At 37.4% G+C, this 13,779-nt stretch overlaps 1 protein-coding gene across 1 annotated transcript in view; it reads left to right on the forward strand.

Annotated features, from left to right (window-relative positions):
* Positions 1-220: 220 nt before the first annotated feature.
* Dnah12 (dynein axonemal heavy chain 12) overlaps positions 221-13,779 on the forward strand; it is a 184,675-nt gene continuing 171,116 nt past the window's right edge. Inside the window, exons 1-10 of the mRNA XM_021181341.1 lie at positions 221-521; positions 3,220-3,301; positions 3,598-3,624; positions 4,473-4,662; positions 6,615-6,687; positions 7,370-7,528; positions 7,733-7,928; positions 9,795-9,983; positions 10,997-11,153; positions 11,846-11,937. Of these exons, the coding sequence (XP_021037000.1) occupies positions 352-521; positions 3,220-3,301; positions 3,598-3,624; positions 4,473-4,662; positions 6,615-6,687; positions 7,370-7,528; positions 7,733-7,928; positions 9,795-9,983; positions 10,997-11,153; positions 11,846-11,937 (1,335 nt within the window). The 5' untranslated portion in view covers positions 221-351. The remainder of the gene's footprint in view (positions 522-3,219; positions 3,302-3,597; positions 3,625-4,472; positions 4,663-6,614; positions 6,688-7,369; positions 7,529-7,732; positions 7,929-9,794; positions 9,984-10,996; positions 11,154-11,845; positions 11,938-13,779) is intronic.

A 13,779-nucleotide genomic window follows, 5' to 3' on the forward strand; every position in this document is an offset into this window, starting at 1 on the left:
TTGTTGTCTTTTGCATCTAGGGGGAAACAACAAACCCGGGATTTTAGAGGTGAAAGGCTGTTTAGAGCATGTCTAATTCAATTCCTTAATTTCAGATTGCAAGGGGGAAGTATCTGGCTTCATTTCTTCATAGCTGGCAGAGCCCTGTTTAGAATTCCGGCCCATTCCTCTCAACTGCCATTCTTTAACTACTACCATACTTGGTAAGAGAATCTGGACAGCTATGGATTTTGTTTACAGTACCGATATGTAAGATACACTGAATATATTCAGGCTTGATTTCATACAATAATGGCTGTATGAACTTTTTCTTTTCAGGGTGTAGTGTGTTTTAATACTTAGGAGACCAAGATGTCAGATCCTAACAAAACTGCCATCGCAGCAGAAAAGGAAGCTTTGAACTTGAAGTTGCCCCCCATTGTTCAACCCCCCAAAAACATAGGGGTCGACACACCAAAACAGAGTGAGCTGCTAAAGTACAGACGGTCTAAGGAGCAGCAGCAGCAGATCAATCAGTTAGTGTAAGTAGCATGCTAGTAACTAAGGATTGCTTGGCCTTAACGATCAGTGTTCTAGATCCAAAAATTTAGAAGACTATACAGATTGTCCATGGGTAAAATAAGAATTAAAATTCAAATTAATTAGAAAAGCAATTGAGAATTAATCACAATGTTTTAACTTATATATAAACTTATATATATTTTGACTTATATATGTTATTAGAGATCTTTTTCCCTCTTCATTCTTTTAAAACCTTTTTAATGTGTGTGTGTGTGTGTGTGTGTGTATCATACCTACCCTGGCAATTGTGAGCCAAGTTATAAGAACTCTTTCGATCAGTGGTTCTCAAACTATGGCTTGTGATCCCTTTGAGGATTGACTGACCCTTTTTCTTAGGGGTTACCTAAGACTGTTGGAAAACACAGATATTTACATTTCAATTCATAATGATAGCAGTTATGAAGTAGCAACAAAAATAATTTTGTGGCTAGGGGTCACCACTAGATGAAAAACTGTATTAAATGGTTGCAGCATTAGGAAGGTTGACTACCATTGCTTTAGATGATGAGTAGTTTTTAATCTTTTTATTTTTTTGAGGCAGGGTTTCTTTGTGTAGCCCTAGCTGTTCTGGAACTCACTGTATAGACTAGGCTAGCCTCGAAATCAGAGATTTGCCTGCCTCTGCCTCCCTAGCGCTGGAATTAAAGACGTGTGCCTCCTCTGCCTGGGAAGGTGATGAGTCCTTTGAAGAAACAAGATAGAGAAAGCATGGTATGGGGCACACGCCTATAATCTCGGTACTAAGAAAGCCAGGGCAGGAGGATTGTGTGTTTAAGGCTATCCTGGGTTAGCATAGTAGTATCCTGTATGAATAAAAAAATAAATAATAAGATAATATAATAGAACATTATCCCAGTAGCATGACAGGAACAGCTTGTAGACACAATATTTAAATAGATAACAAAAGAATGGGAAGAAACCTTCCACTTAAATAAGCAGGAGAAAGTCAATTTAGGGACATGGATAGCAACCACCAAAGTCAGGAAACAGGAACTGACAACTGCCAGGATCACAAAGGTACCATAGGCTTGGGGAAGACTGTAGAAGATGAAGAGGAGAAGGGAGCCGATTGTTCAGGGTTTTATAGGCCATGATAAAGAGTTTAAGATGTATTTTAGGGCAGTGGATGCCTTTAAAATATTCCAGCCGGGCGTGGTGGCGCACGCCTTTAATCCCAGCACTCTGGAGGCAGAGGCAGGCAGATTTCTGAGTTCGAGGCTAGCCTGGTCTACAAAGTGAGTTTCAGGACAGCCAAGGCTATACAGAGAAACCCTGTCTCAAAAACAAACAAACAAACAAACAAACAAACAAACAAACAAACTCCAAATAAGCCAGGTATGGTGGTGCATACCTTTAATCCTAGCACTTGAGGGGCAGAGGCAAGTGGATCTTTGTGACTTCAAGACCAGCAGGTCTACGTACCAAGTTCCAGATCAGTCAGGGATATAGAGAGGAGGGGGAGGAAGTGAGTGAGGAAGGAAGGGAGGAAGGAAGGAAGGGAGGAAGGGAGGAAGGGAGGAAGGTCGGCCAAATGTTGTAGTCAGGAACATGACAGGAAATTATTAGAGATATTTTGATAAGCAGCAAGTGCAAGTGGAAAGTGGTGCTACTGCAGAAATGCATGGATGACCAGACAGTTTTTGTTTTGTTTTGTTTTTTGTTTTGTTTTGAAGACAGGGTCTTTCAGATCTATACCACTTTGATTTGCTGCTTGATAAAATATACTGCCTCAAAGTTCCCAACCATAGGACTATGTTAATAATAATGAAAGTAGACCTTCTACATATTTCTTTACAAACAAACAAACAAAAAAAGGACTGGAGTTTATGTGATATATTTATTTTCCTCAGCTTATGTCATGCCACCAGCATTGTGATGGCTTAAGTATTTCTGGTGCTCATTCCATGTGACTGTGGCTCACGTGTCCCCAGTTTGTTTTCCTAGTCTTCTCAGTCTTGATGTCATGTCAGCTAAGAGAAAGCTTTGTGAAATCTTCAGGAGATATTAAATACAGGGTATAAGGAACGCTTTCTCTGACTTGCTGGCATTTGAACAAAGACTGACTTAGTCTTTATCAGGGTTCATTTGTAAGCTATCAGTAAGTTACAATTGAAAATGATTTCATTTTTAGTATTACTTCTTTATGGTGTTCTTGAATAATTTAAAATTTAAGATAACATTGGTAATAGCCACTAGAATTTGTTTCTCATAAAAAGTTCAGTCAGAGGCAGTCATAATGAGTCATACCTGTAATCTCAACACCCTGGGAAGCTGAGACAGTAGGAGTGCCATGAATTGCAGACCAGCCTCAACTATACAGGAAGTTCAAGTTTGAAAGTAAATAAATAAATAAAATTGTAGTCAGGCAAAGGTCTCTTGAAGATTTCTCTGTTTAGTATTAGTTTAGATGTCTGAAATGTTCAACTTAAAATATTTTAGAGCTGGGCGTGGTGGCGCACGCCTTTAATCCCAGCACTCGGGAGGCAGAGGCAGGCGGATTTCTGAGTTCCAGGCCAGCCTGGTCTACAAAGTGAGTTCCAGGACAGCCAGGGCTACACAGAGAAACCCTGTCTCGAAAAAAAACAAAAAAACAAAAAAACAAAAATTTAGTAGTTAATGTTCATTTCTGTCACATAACTTTCTAATTGTAAATTTCAGAATTTCTGGAGCTAAAAAAAGTCTGGACAAAACCCTGAATAAACGAACACCTCCATTGCCAGAGCCAGATTTCCCTGAGACTGTGAGTTCTTTCTCTAACCCTGTACAACTCTATTGCTTATATCCATTGCAACAGCAGTCTTTGTTTTGTTTTGTTTGGTTGGTTGTAGAGGCAGGCTTTCTCTGTGTAGACCAGGCTAGCCTTGAACTCAGAGATCCTCTTGCCTCGGCCTTCCAAATGCTGGGATTAAAGGCGTCACCACCATTGTTCAGCTTTAGAACTCACTTTTAAAGAATGGGTATATTTAATATTTTATTTGATGAAAATGTTTTAAACTTCATCCTTGGTTTTTTTGTTTGTTTGTTTGTTTTTGACAGATGACCAGTGAAATAAAGAAAAGAGGAGTGAGTTGGATTTCTTTTGTCTTGAAAATGTTCAAAATAATTACTACAAAATATTATTCTAAGACCACCTACCAAGTCTCTTCCTAGGAAAGAAGTCTAAACAGATTTATATTTCTTTATCCAAAGAAGCAAGGATGTTGTGGGCAACAAATGAGGTTTTCAAGAGTTGTATTTATGTTACCATCCCTTATTTGAGGATTATCTGTATAAATACTTTAGTTCTTATTCTAAACTATTGAAAACATTCAAGATAGCGGTTATAAAAGAAATACATCTCTCTCATAGAAGTAGTGTAGTAATTATCCTAATAGTGATATAATGTTTATTTTCACTTAACAAGTACTTACTGAAAGTTACTATGTACTAGCTATGTGCCGGGTAGTGCTTGAGCTTTGTCTTAGAGACCCTGCATGAGTGACAGTGTGGACTGTGAGCTGACTGGTAGACATGCGACAGACAACACGGACAACTTATTTAATAGTAAAGGATGCAGACACGTTTGGAGCTGCTGATAAGAGGAAATTGTGGAGCATGTTTGCAGATGCGCTATAAACTTTCTAAGTCCATTAAGATTTTGGGGGGAGGGGCTAGAGGCCTGAAAATATAACCTCCTTATGAGCTAAGAGTATTATGGAAGGACCTCTTTTTAGTAGTCAAGATTTTGGGTTTATTTTATCTAGTTTAAAAAAAATTACATTTATTATTTACTTATGTATATGTGTGAGAGAGAGATTTTTAGAAATTTTTTTTATTCTGAAAGAATGTTGTTTTAGAGAACAGAATTTAGGCGCTAGACTGAAGTGCTAAATCATGCTGACCGTTTGGCTTGTTCTTTTGATGTTCCCAAGTTAAACTACATTTTCATGAAGCAGTGTGTAGAGAATAGTCCCATAGTACCCATCCAGCCACAATGGCTGGACAACATGTTAATGCTGATACCCGAGCACCTAAAGGAAGGGGAAAAAAGTGAAGAACTGCTTGGAAGTCTCATAGACGAGGTGTCAATGGACTATGAGAAAAGCATGAAGAGATATTTGGGTAAGTAACATTTGGCATACACTAAGCTTCCTCTACCACTGCCCCATGTGCACATCTGTAATACCAGCTCTGTGCACACATCTGTAATACCAGCACTTGAGAGCTGAAGTTTGGGAATAAAGAGTTCAAGGTCACCCTCAGTTGGACAGTGAGTTTGAGACCAGCCCGGGCCACAGGAGATCTTGTCTAAAAACAAACAAACAAACAAAAACAATAACCCAAACAACATCCCTGGCAGTAGAGGCACACACCTTTAATCCCAGAATTTGGAAAGCAGAAGCGGGCAGATATCTGAGTTCAAGGCCAGCCTGGTCTACCCAGTGAGTTCCAGAACAGCCAAAGCTACACAGAGAAACCCTGTTTAGAAAATACAAAAAGCAAAGCAAACAAATAAACAAACAGAAACCAAAATAAGCCAAAATAGTAGAAGTTGAATATTGAACATTATGTATTTTAAGTACATGTGTTTCTTCAGTACAATTTTTTTTTTAAAGATTTATTTATTTATTATATGTAAGTACACTGTAGCTGTCTTCAGACACTCCAGAAGAGGGCGCCAGATCTCGTTACGGATGGTTGTTAGCCACCATGTGGTTGCTGGGATTTGAACTCTGGACCTTTGGAAGAGCAGTCGGGTGCTCTTACCCACTGAGCCATCTCACCAGCCCTTCAGTACAATTTTTATCTATAGTTTTATTTTTGACACTACAATCTAAAGACTGTAATTTAAGGGTACTTTTTGTATTTATCAGCTAATATTTATTGCTATTTGATTTCTCATTTTGTCTATATGGTTTTAGCTATCCTATTTTTTTAAAGATTTATTTATTGTATGTACAGAAGTACACCATAAGAGGGCAAAAGATCCGTTACAGATGGTTGTGAGCCACCATGTGGTTGCTGGGAATTGAACTCAGGGCCTCTGGAAAGAGCAGACAGTTCTCTTAACCACTGAGCCATCTCTCCAGCCCAGCTATCCTATTTTTATAATGTTAGAAGACATTAATGTACTTTAGTCTTTGCAATTTTTATTGGAATACTGTTGTCATTGCTTGTGAGACAGAGTATCAACTCACAGCCATACAATATGCTTCAAAATAATGTATGCATTAAATTAATTAAACTAAATTAAACATTTTTTAAAAGATTTATTTTTTTTATTTTATGTATTTGAGTACACTGTAGCTGTACAGGTGGTTGTGAGCCTTCATGTGGTTGCTGGGAATTGAATTGACCTCTGTTTCCTCCTGTCAACCCTGCTCGCTCCAGTCAACTCTGCTCATTCAGTCCTTGCTTGCTCTGGCCCAAAGATTTATTATTATACATAAGTACACTGTAGCTGTATTCAGACTCACCAGAAGAGGGCGTCAGATCTCACTATGGGTGGTTGGGTGGTTGTAAGCTGGGATTTGAACTCACTTTCGGAAGAGCTCTTACCCGCTGAGCCATCTCGCCAGCCCCTAAATTAAACACGTGAAGGTAAACCAGTTAACATGAAGTACTTCATGCTTGTGCTGATAATGCTTAAAAGTACGATTACATATACATATTTGTAAACAATGTTATTAATAACTGTCTTCACAGTATTGTACAATAGCTCTCTTCAGCATAGTCCTCCTTGCTAGCTGAAATTCCCTAACCTTTTACCATTTCCTCAGCTCCCATTTTCCACAGTCCCTGGTAGCTATCTTAGAATGAATTTCTTAAATGGTCATGTCAGTGATCTTTGAACATATAGAATGCAAAGGGCTGAGACCTAAGGAGTCTTCCTGTATGGAAACTCACCTTCAAAGGAAGGTCAAAACAGTGCTACAAGCTTGATTGTGTGCAAGAAAGGGAGTTTTCCCTTATACTTATTTCGATGTACAGCAAACTTTACCTTACAATATCAAGCTAGAGAATAGATCTTACAAGGGTTTTTCAGGAATTATTAACACACATGTGTATTTTAGTACAGAGTGTTCTTGTGAAGCCTCCAGTTAAGTGGCTGGAAGATGAAGGGGGCCCTTTGCCTGAATCTCCTGAGTGAGTAAACTATTTTTAAAAATGGTATGACATCTATAACATTGGGATTCAATTTTAAAATGAACTGACCTTACATTCAAGTCTACAATCAGGAAGCTTAAAGATATTTTCTTTAAAAATTTCCAAAGATATTCTCTACATCAATCATCTAGTTCTACCTACATTAGGAGGAAAACCTACATGAAAAATACTTCAATGTAATCTAATGTATGCTGGAAGGTATCTTACACCTGTAATCCTAGGACTCAGAATATCGAAGTAGGAGAATCAGGAGTTCAAAGCCAACCTCAGCTATGCAGTGACTTAGATGAAACTTGATCTAATAATAATAATAAACCAAGAAGCAAAATCTAACTTACCCTTGAGTAATCTTTGATATGTGCCAGACAGATTTTCCATAAACATAAAACTGTTCTGACTTCTGTATTTTGGGTAGCTGATCTAGAGCAAAGGAAAAGTTAACAGAACATGCAAGCCACAAGTCTGTTTCAGACACAAATTCTCTCTCTCCTCTGAAGCTAATGTGCAGTTTCAAAACCGAGTGCTCACACTCAAAAGGCTTTCATTCCTGACCATAATTCCTTCCCCCAAGTCCCCAGTCCTTCACTGTAACAGTAACTTCTCAGAACTGTGGTACGCCAGCCATTTCAACCCTGTTTAATGTGCTGCTTTGCTTTTTCAGAGGTCTAGATTATTCCAATCCTTGGCATTCTAACTTTGTGCAAGCAAGAAGTCAAATATTAGCTAATTTGCACGTTGTTCATCCAACTATGAAAATGTTACTGGAGCTTGGTTATACAGCATTTGCTAAAATAATTCTGCTGGACTTAACAGGAATTAGGTAAAATTTTATATGTATTAGTTAAAAGTTAAAGGTTGAATGACTCTTTGGCATATTTTATTACATCATTTTAAAACTGACTTAGACATCTCTAAGCCTTTCTTTATATTTCAGAACTTTAAAATTATATGTTATCTGATTCAACAGCTGTATATCAAGACCAATCTGTCATTTGTCTGGGTTATTTTCTTTTATCATCAATAGAGCTAGAGGCCCAATTGACTGTGAAGCACTGAGAAATGATCTATCAATTCAAGCTAGAAAATCAGAAGAGAAGATAATGAACACATGGTATCCAAAGGTTATAAATCTGTTTACTAAGAAGGAGGCACTAGAAGGCATCAAGCCAGAAAAACTGGATTCCTTTTATAACTGTGTTTCCATACTTATGTCAAATCAGGTATGTACGTGCTCTATATGTATCCTGAATACTTAAAAGTCAATCCTTTAAATAAAATTTATTTAAGCACAGTGCTAAGCAGTTTTTAAAAAGTAAGCTAAGGAAGGGAAATGGCTCAGTAGGCCAAACAGCTGGGCACACAGCCACCCAGGGTCTATTCCTAGAATCCGTGTAAAAAGCTGAATGCATGCAGCAGCGTGCATCTGCAATCCTGCAGTAAGATGATGAAGGAGCTAAGAGAGCTGCTCAGAAGCTCACCATAGCCAGTGCCACCACAGAAACAAGAGAGGCCCTGCCTCAGCAAGGTGAAGGACAAGAGCTGACTCCCAAAAAGTTGACCTCTGACCTTCACACGAGTACCATGGCACATACATGTACCACGTCAAGAACTGCCTGTCTTCATATACATATCAAACACACACATAGATTGTTTGTTTGTTTACTTAATGTGTATTTGTGTTTTGCCTGCATGTGTACAGGTGTTGGATCCTGGAGTTACAGGCAGCTGTGAGCTGCTGTGTGGGTGCTGGGAATTAAACCTGTGTCCACTGGAAGAGCAGCTGGTCTCTAGTTTTACTGCAGTATGTTAACAAAAAGGCCAGCCTAGTAAATACATTTTTGACTTAATTATAAGATGGTTATTCTTGTTATTCTTATTGAATTCTCATGAAGTGGTTATTTCAAATGTTTTTGATCATTTTTAGTAGATAAACATAAAGAGAACATTAATCTTGTACAATTGCTTTGTGGACCCCTTAAATATCTACTACTTTAGACATACAATTCTAAAAAAATTAGTTTTGAATGAAAACATTCCTTTTCAGTGAAGATCTCTAAAAGTTCACATGTTCTACCTTGCTAATATGTAATTGGTAGCTGTATCCAACACAGTAACAAGTATTCGTAGGTTTCTTCCCTCCTGCCTTTATTCTCCCGAGGACTATGGTTATCTGGTAAGAAAAGATGAAGCACATTGGAAGATTGTTCAGATTCACGCATGTCTTCTGGGCTAACTATCCAAAGGTTGATTCTAAGTAAGAATGCACTTTTCATACTTAGAAACATTATGCACATTTCTAAGTTACCATGGTTCTGCCCTTGCATGTAGAAGGGTGGTGTGCTAGAAACCTGGATGTCCAGAAGAAAAAATATCCTGAGTTCTTCTGTTTACTGATTTCTGCAGTATAAACATTTTCATCATGTAGAATTCAAGTTTCTCAAAGGTTAATACAGAAAAACCCTGTCTCGAAAAACCAAAAAAAAAAACAAAAAAAAACAATTTCCCAAAATTGTGATTGACAGTTGCCCCTCCTGACTGTAGGAGCTTTCTTTAGTATGAGGCCATTTTCCACTCTTGCCCCCATATGTAAGCCTTTCTAATCCCCAGTCTTCTCCATATTGTTTAGTCTTCTGAAATGTTTTATGTGCCAGGGACAAGCTTACTAATAAATGTGGAAATTCTGCACAGATATTTTTTAGAGTGCTAATATTCTATTACATAAATTTGGTTTGCAAATATTGTTCTATTTATTGTTTATTTATTTTTATGTTTCTTTTGATTTGGTTTGGATTTTTCAAGACAGGGTTTCTCTGCATAGCTCTAGCTATCCTGATACTCATTCTGTAGACCAGGTGGGTTCACACACACCATTCCATCTGCTTCTGCTTCCAGAGTGCTGGGATTAAAGGCATGTGCCATCACTGCCTGACTTTCTATTTATTATTTATTTAGATATTTATTAAGATGGTTATGACTCCAGGGAGTAACCAAGTTTATAGAGTTCATGTAATTATACCAATAATTCATTTTAGATAAAGATTAAATTTAAACTTTCTGAAATAATGGTAATTTTTGATATCATGTAGCTAAAGGATCTCTTATGGAGAACTGTAGAAGAATTCGTAACACTCTTTGATCCAAGATATCTAAATAGGCTTCCAATATTTAAGATGGAATTGACATTTGATGATGATAAAATGGAATTTTATCCCACCTTTCAAGATTTGGAGGATGTTGTCTTGGGTTTGATAGAGCGGATCTCTGAAACTCTGCAGGTATTACTTCTTAATCTCTGTGTCCTTAGACTGCTGTATTCCAGTATTTTAATTGAATGTCACCGTACTCTGTATAAACATAAAATATTATGGCTTTTTATTCCCCTCCCAGTTATTTTAAGTTATAAAATGTTTTCTCCTTTGAAAACATGTTAATTAGAAATGTTTTTCTTTTGACCTTTTCCTATTGTTCTGAACTAATGCTTTTGTGTGTTCTTCTTGGTACTAAGTTGTGAGCACCTTAAAAAAAAATCTAAGGCATGATGGCATATGCTATTAATCTCAGCACTTGGGAAACAGAGGCAGGCAGATCTATGAGTTTGAGGCCAGCTTGGTCTACAAAGAGAGTTGGACAACCAGGGGTACATAGGAAAACTGTCTCAAAAACAAAGCAGTATGAGTCATATTTCTTCTTTCTAATGCTTTTTAGTTAATAAATACTTATAAAATGATAGAAAGCTAAATAAACTTAAGGTGCTTCAGGTTTTTTGTTTTTTGTTTTTTGTTTTTTTAAAGATTTATTTATTTATTATATGTAAGTACACTGTAGCTGTCTTCAGACACTCCAGAAGAGGGCGCCAGATCTTGTTACGGATGGTTGTGAGCCACCATGTGGTTGCTGGGACTTGAACTCTGGACCTACGGAAGAGCAGTCGGGTGCTCTTACCCACTGAGCCATCTCACCAGCCCTGTTTTTTTTTTTTTTTTTTTTTGTGGTGGTTGCTTTGTTTGTGAATTTTTACATTTTGAAACATGGAATCACTTTGTAGCCTAGACTAGCCTGGAGCTCTGCATGCCCCTGTTTTAGCCTCTATAGACAATCTGCTGGGGTTCAGACGTGTATCAAGCATAGCTCCAATTTAAGTTTCTATATTGTATTACAAATTATTTACTATTAAATTATTACTTTTGATTCAGCGGACTTTTCTTGGACCACAGAAATTTAAAGAAAATTTTATTGATCAGTTCAGTTAGATATTTATGACATTCATTTTTGGTTTTATTTCTGTTAGACTGTCCAAACAGTACCTTCTTGGCTGTCAGGAACGTCATCGCCTGTCAATCTTGATACAGAAATTCCAGAACATGTGCTACAGTGGGCCCTCTGCACACTGAGGACAGCCATACAGCATAACTTAGAAGGTGCAAAAGCACACCACAAAACATACGGTACGTGTGAGCTATAATTTTATCCTTCTTCGTTTCAGCTAGAATTTGGTCAGGTTTCCTGCTGCTGTTTTGAAAGAGCCAGAGATAAGCAGTAGCATGCATTCATTAGTCATGGATCAGACCTAAGGAACTTGGGTTTTGTCATCTGGGTTGCGGGAGTAGGGTGATGAAGTCAACAGTTGCGAAAAGAAGAGCAGTTTGACTAATAAATTACCTAAAGCAAGGTGACTCAAGTTAGTTTCTGAAAACAGTTTTGAAAAGCCTGAAGTTTAATTTTACTGCATCTATGTATCTGCTATCATAATGTAAAGCCTTTGACAGGTTCTATCTGACATAATTATTCCTCCAAATTATTTTCAAAGCTTCAAGTATCGTACTACATCTAACATTTAAGCTGTGTCTAAGCAGACAGTTCTAGTCTCTCTTTGCAATGTACTGAATAATCTTGTCTTCTTAGCTTCAAAATGTCTTTAACTTGGTTTGCCTCTTCAATCTTTACTTTGAAATTTTTTTATTAACTTTTTTTTAGGTTAGCATGCAAAGCAATGACTATTAAATCTTATTACTCTTATTTCTTTAAATGTAGTAATCCACATATGTTCATACTTGAGTAGGCTACTCGATGATAATACAAAACACATTTTACTATATTAAAATGTTATTCAAATTTTAATTGGAATATTAATTTTCAGTTACAAAATACAACTGGCTCCTTGACGGGACTGCAACAGAGATGATACAGAGGTTCCAGGCAGAAAACCACACTTTTGATGAGTACACAGAGGTAAGTGCTGATTCCACGCTCTCATATTTGCTCATAGTTTTAATTATAATTACATCATTTGCCTCCTTCCCTTTCCTTTCTCCAGCCCCCACCACATACCTCTCATTCCCTCCCAAATTCATGGCTGCTTTTTCTTTGTTGTTGTTATATATGTGTGTATATTTATATACTTAGTCATATATGTAATACACACACACACATATATATATATATATATATATATATATATATATATATATATACACACACACACACACACACACATCCCTAAATATAAATAAATACAGCATGCTGACTCCATTTAATGTTGTTTGCTCATATATACTTTTAGGACTGACCACTTGGGATTGGATAACCTATTAGGGGGGTTGTCATCTTGGAAAATTAATCACTCTCTCTCTCAGAAGTCCTCAGGCACCTGTAATTTTTTTTGTCTGTGGTGCCCCCACCATTCCTTGAGATTTTCCCTTTCCACGTAAGCATATCTATTGGTGTTGTTCTTTTGAAGGCCTTGTTGTTGCAATATCCTGGGTATACCTTCCCTGTCACTTCTAGGAGATGTAATCTCACAGCACATTTTCTGGTCCTCTGGCTTTACAATCTTTCCCACCTCTTTTCACAATATTCTCTGAGCCTCAGATGCAGGGATTGAGTTACAAATGAGGCTGGGCATCTCACAATTGTTCTCTGCACTTCGACCAACTGAGACCATTACAGACAACTGCTTTTTTAAATGCATTTTAATTAAAATATAATTACATCATTCTCCCTCTCCCTTTCCTCCTTCCAGCCCCCTCCCCACCCCACCCCTGGATTTCTTTTTTGTTGTTTGTATGTATATGGTTCCAGGACTGAGCACTTTATCTTGGATAGACAATTGGGGGTCACAGTTCTAGTTCTCCCTCTCTCAGTCATTATCATGAAGAGCTACAATGCCATATACCATGCTGTGAGACTGTCTCTCCTAGAAAAGCTGCAGAAACAAGACTTGAGCAATCACAGTGTGAATAGGCATGCTAACTTGGATAGGATAGCTCTCAGAAGGATAATTCTGTTTATTTTTAATGAATACTTTTGGAAATTTTTTTAATTAGGATATTCCTGCTCTAGGTATAAGTGCTTCAGATAATGTGAATAGAATTTCTTATCCAAAGCATCAGTTTAGTTAAGTTGATTTACCTCGTAACTATTTTAATTATTAATTCAGTCATGTATTGAGTTAATAAAATGGTATTGTATTGTTTCTTTGTTTGTTTGTTTGTTTGTTTGTTTATAGAGAGAGTATGTACGCATGTACCATGACATGACGCATGTACCATGACATGTAGAGGTCAGAGTAGTCAGTAAAATTAAACTTCAGGCTAATCTGAAACTAAGTACATAGTCCAGGTTGGCCTGTATTATATGCCTGATCCTTTTTTCTCCTACTTCTCAAATGCAAGATCATAGGAACACAGTACCATGCCCAACTGAGCTCTGATCTGAAGCAGATATTTGTATGGAGATAGAAGAGAATAGAAAAGAAACAAGCAATAATTAGTAAAAAATAAAGGAGGCCATCAATTTGAAATAGAATAAGGGAGGGTTTGTGGGAGAACTTGGAGGGATGAAAGAAAAGGGAGAAATGATGCAATTATAATCTCAAAAGCTAAAGGAATTTTTTTAAAAGACTGAAATAATTTCTTACATGTTAACAAATCAAAATATGCCAGCAGTGGTGGTGCACACCTTTAATCCTGGCACTTGGAAGGCAGAGGCAGGCAGATTTCTGAGTTCAAAGCCAGCCTGGTCTACAGAGTGAGTTCCAGGACAGCCAGGGCTACACAGAGAAACCCTGTCTCA

Source organism: Mus caroli, chromosome 14 (genome assembly GCF_900094665.2).
Source record: "Mus caroli chromosome 14, CAROLI_EIJ_v1.1, whole genome shotgun sequence".
In the NCBI taxonomy this organism is placed as follows: domain Eukaryota; kingdom Metazoa; phylum Chordata; class Mammalia; order Rodentia; family Muridae; genus Mus; species Mus caroli.